The sequence below is a fragment of the Oxyura jamaicensis genome (assembly GCF_011077185.1).
Source record: "Oxyura jamaicensis isolate SHBP4307 breed ruddy duck chromosome 25 unlocalized genomic scaffold, BPBGC_Ojam_1.0 oxy25_random_OJ72660, whole genome shotgun sequence".
Taxonomy (NCBI): Eukaryota; Metazoa; Chordata; class Aves; order Anseriformes; family Anatidae; genus Oxyura; species Oxyura jamaicensis.
Genome location: NW_023304707.1, coordinates 1 through 4,521, shown reverse-complemented (window position 1 = coordinate 4,521; position 4,521 = coordinate 1). Strand labels below are relative to the sequence as shown.

Below are 4,521 nucleotides of genomic sequence, written 5' to 3'. Positions count from 1 at the left end.
CCCCCCCCCCCCGGTCACTTCCCGCCCCCGGCCCCCGCTCAGGGTCCCGGCCGGTCCCGGCCCGTTCCGGGGCGGAGCCGCTCGGGGCCGCGGGGCCGCTCGGGGCGCGGCGCGGAGCCGGTACCGGGAGCGGGGCGCGGGGGGTGCCTGGGGGGGCGGCGGGGTCCGTGGGGGGGCGGCGGGGCTGCGTGGGGTGCTGCGGGGTGCAGCCGGGTGTGGCGGTGCTGGGAGGGTGTTGCACGGGGCGAGGGTGTCGCTGTCGCTGTCGCTGTGTCTGGCACCCGCACACGTTTGTGCTTCGCATCCCGTCCCAGCACCGGCCGCGGTCGCTGGGAGCAGGAGGCGCTGGGAGCACTGGGACTGGGGCACTGGTGACACTGGGATGGGAGGATCGGGGACGGGCACGCGGGAAAGGGGCGTGGGGACAGGGACACCGGGAGCACTGGCAGGAGGCACTGGTGGCACTGGGACAGGGTCGCTGGGAGCACTGGGAGGACGACTGGGGCCCTGTCCCCAAGCTTGAAGCTGCACGGAGGGGCCACCACCACTGTCCCCAGTGTCCCCCATGTTGCTGCACACACGTGTGTCCCCCCCCCGCTCCCGCCTCAGTTTCCCCAGTAGAGATTAACCCCTTGCAGCCCAGAGGGGCCGGGCTCACTGGCAGCCCCACGTCTCCTTCGGGTGCCCGGGAAGATGCTCGGGGCGCTGCTGCCCTTCGTCCTCGTCGTGGTCCCCGGGGTCCCCGGGGGAGTGGTGCAGTCCTTCCCACGGGACCTGGTGCCACGCAGCACCGTGGGGCTGGCAGGTGAGCGGGCACCGGGGGCCGGGAGGCACGGGGCCAACCAGGGGCATCGTCACCGTGTTCCCACGTCCCCCAGCCACCGCCGCCTACCCCCGCTTCGGGGGTCTCCGGGGGGACAACGTCACCGCCCAGCTCGGCCTCGACTTCCAGCGCATGCTGCGCCTCAACGGCACCCTGTTCGTCGCCGCACGGTGAGCGCGCGCGTGCGCCCCTCTGTGCCTGCGCGTGCTTCTCCATGGCTTGGCACACTTCTGCACGCTTGTGCAAACTTGGATGTTCTTGGGCATGCTCGTTCGTGCTGGTGCATGCTTCTGGGGACCTGCTCGCTTCTGCCAGCCTTGCACACTTGTGCACGCGAGTCCTCGCGTGTCCGTACTTCTCCATGCTTGTGCAAAGTTGTCTGTGCTTGTGCAGTCCCAGGCTCGCTGGCACGTATTTGTACGTTTGTCCTGGCTTGTGCAAGCCGCTGCGTGCTTAGGCACGCTGGTGTGTGTGTCTGTGTGTGTGTCTGTGTGTGTGTCTGTGTGTGTGTCTGTGTGTGTGTCTGTGTGTGTCTTGTGTGTCTGCTTCTGTTTCTCTGCACGTCCCCGTGCCCCCTTGCACGTCCCCGTGCCCCCTCTGCTCACACCGTGCCCTCCCAGGGACCACATCTACGCCTTCGACCTGGGGCAGGACAAGCGGGTGCTGTACCCTGAGCGGGTAAGGGGGCTGGGGGCACCATTCCTGGGGTCTCCTGGGTCTCGGTGGGGGTCCCTGCTGCCCACCCCCATCTCGCCAGCAGCATCTCACCTGGGAGACGCGGGACAGAGAGAGCTGCGCCATGCGGGGCAAGCTGCAGGTACGGGGCCCAGGGCGTGGGGGTATGGGGTAAATGAGACTGGGGGTAGGGGTACGGGGTATAGAGGTACGGGGGCACCGGGCACAGCAATATGGGGGTATCGGTGTGGGTGCTACAGGGGTCTGGGGGTATGGGAGCATGGAGCATAGGGGTACAGGGTTACGGGGTGTGAGGGGGTGGGGGTACAAGGTATGGGGGTGTGGGATGTGGAGGTATAAGGGTACGGGGGTGCAAGGTATAGGGCTATGGGGCAATAAGGGTAGAGGGGTACAGGCTACAGTGGTATAGGGGTACAGGGGTATGGGGCATTAGGGGTATGGGGCAGGGGTCTGTAGGGGCCTAGAGATGTGGGGCACGTGGTATGGGTATGGTGAGGCGGGTCTGGGGACAACGGCCTGGGGAATACAAGGATGGGGGCAGAGGGAGGCAAGGCCAGGTCGCTGCTGGCCCCGTGCCCCCATCCGCGTGCGACCGCGCAGGACGGGTGCCACAACTACATCCGTGTGCTGGTCCCGCGCGACGCCCGCACCCTCTTCGCCTGCGGAACCAACGCCTTCAACCCCGTCTGCCGCAGCTACGAGGTGGGGGGGGCTGCTGCGGGCATGGGGCGGGGGGCGCCACCGGGGCTGGGATCCCCACGGGGACCCCGTCTGAGCGGTGGGGCCGAGGGGGGCGAGCAGCAGCGGGACTCTGAGCACGGCGCCTGCAGGCGCGCAGCCTGCTGCAGGAGGGCGAGGAGGTGAGCGGCCAGGCCCGGTGCCCCTTCGACGCCCGGCAGAGCAACGTCGCCCTCTTTGCTGGTGGGTGCCGGGGTCGCGGGGTCCTGGCGGGGGAAGGCCCGGGATGGGGCTGATGCCACTGTCCCTGTCCCCACGCCCTCAGATGGCAGCCTCTACTCGGCCACCGTGGCTGACTTCCAGGCGAGCGACGCAGTCATCTACCGGAGCCTGGGCGCCCGCAGCCCCCCGCTGCGCACCCTCAAGTACAGCTCCCGCTGGCTGCAGGGTAGGGGTGGGGGTACGGAAGGGAACGGTGCCATGGGGCGGGATGGGGGCTGATGGCCCCGTGCCCCCACCTCCACAGAGCCCCACTTCGTCCAGGCGCTGCCCTACGGCCCCTACATCTACTTCTTCTTCCGGGAGATCGCGGTGGAGCTCGGCGCCCCGGGCAAGGTGAGCGCGGGGGTGGCACTGCTGCTCTGCCCCGGGGCACCCGCGCAGGGCGGACCCCAGTGCCCGTCCCCCGGGGCCTCCAGCCCTGCGGGACGATGGCCGCTCTGCGTGCAGGTGGCGGTGGCGCGGGTGGCCCGGGTGTGCCGTAACGACCGCGGGGGTTCCCCGCGGGTGCTCGAGCGCCGCTGGACATCCTTCCTGAAGGCACGGCTGCAGTGCGCCGTCCCCGGGGACGCCGTCTTCTACTTTGACGTCCTGGAGGCCGTGACGCTGCCCCACGCCCTGCACGGGCGCCCTGCTGTCCTAGCCCTCTTCGGCACCCAGCCCAACAGGCAGGGGGACGTGGGGACCGCAGCAGGGCACAGGCGGCGGGGGGATGAGGACAGGGTGACGGGCATGGGGACATCGTCTTGTGGTGGACTTGAGCGTGGGGACCTGGGGACGTGGCTATGGGACAGACGCACAGGGACGTAGGGATGTTGTTGGGGACGTGAGCGTGGGGACGCAGCTCTGGGGCAGGTGCACGGGGACCTGGGCACACCGTGAGACCAGGAAACAGGAGGCTGGAGCACAGAGACGTGGTTATGGGGACACGAACGTGGGACATGGCTACGGGGACAGGGACACGGGTGCACAATGGGACCAGGGAACATGAGGACTCGAGCATGGGGACATGGCTGTGGTGAACAGGCACATGAGGACAGGGGCACAGGGGTGCACAACAGACAATGGGGACATGGGGGACGTGAGCATGGGGGAGGGGGCAGGCACACAGGTACATGGGCACGCAAAGGGACGAGGGGACCAGGCCGGGGGGACATGGATGTGTGGCAGGGCTGGGCACGGGGATGCCTACACACAGGGACATGGACACAAAGGGAAGGTTGGGGGGGAGGGGGCAGTCCTGGGGACATCAGGGGTGTCCCCAGAGCCGGTGCCACCCCTGCCACCACCACAGCATCCCTGGCTCAGCCGTCTGCGCCTTCTACCTGGCGGATGTGGAGCGGGCGTTCGAGGGACACTTCGCTGAGCCCCGGGGAGCTGCGGGTGCCTGGCCCCCCGTGCCCGAGGAGCGGGTGCCCCGGCCCAGGTACTGCTCACCCTGCTGGGTCCCCGGGGTGCGTACGTGGACCCTGTCCCCATGCTGATTGTGCCACAGGCCTGGCTGCTGTGCCGGGATGGGCCCAGCCGCCGCCGTTGTCACCTCCGGGGACTTCCCCGACGAGACGCTGGCCTTTGCCAAGGAGCACCCGCTGCTGCACGGCGCCGTGGCCCCCGCTGGCGGGCGGCCCCTCTTCACCCGCACCGGCACCAGGTGCCCGGGGACGGGACGGGTGGGCCTGGGGACGCGGGGTGGCGTTGTGCAAGGCGCCAAGGTGAGGGTGCGCCTGGCCCCGTGGGCGCAGTGGGGTGGGGAGGGTGCTCCTGCCAGCGCGTGCGTGGCCCTGGTGTGCGGGGCTGTGAGATGCTGCGGGAGGGTCGGCGGCAGCGTGCAAAGGCGTGCAAAACCCTGAGGGGGGGACAAGGGAGGGGGCACACGAGGGCCTGGTGTGAAGGTGTGCAAGGGGCTGCACGGCCCCACATGAGGGTTCCGCGTGGCGCAGGCTGACCCAGCTGGCAGTGGATGTGGGCGCGGGGCCACGGGGGAACCACACCGTGCTCTTCCTGGGTGCCGAGGACGGGCGGGTGCTGAAGGTCCTGGCAGCCAC

The 4,521-nt window shown here is 69.6% G+C and overlaps 1 protein-coding gene across 1 annotated transcript; it reads left to right on the top strand.

Annotated features, from left to right (window-relative positions):
- Window positions 1–263: 263 nt before the first annotated feature.
- LOC118158308 (semaphorin-6C-like) lies at window positions 264–4,517 on the top strand (the record flags this gene model as incomplete). The annotated part of the gene is made up of 12 exons (XM_035312945.1): window positions 264–805; window positions 879–993; window positions 1,444–1,501; window positions 1,581–1,640; window positions 2,120–2,221; window positions 2,350–2,440; window positions 2,523–2,645; window positions 2,724–2,812; window positions 2,927–3,144; window positions 3,771–3,902; window positions 3,972–4,127; window positions 4,417–4,517. Coding segments are annotated over exons 1-12 (1,357 nt in total), but the record flags the coding sequence as incomplete, so codon positions are not given.
- Between the last annotated feature and the right edge of the window lie 4 nt (window positions 4,518–4,521).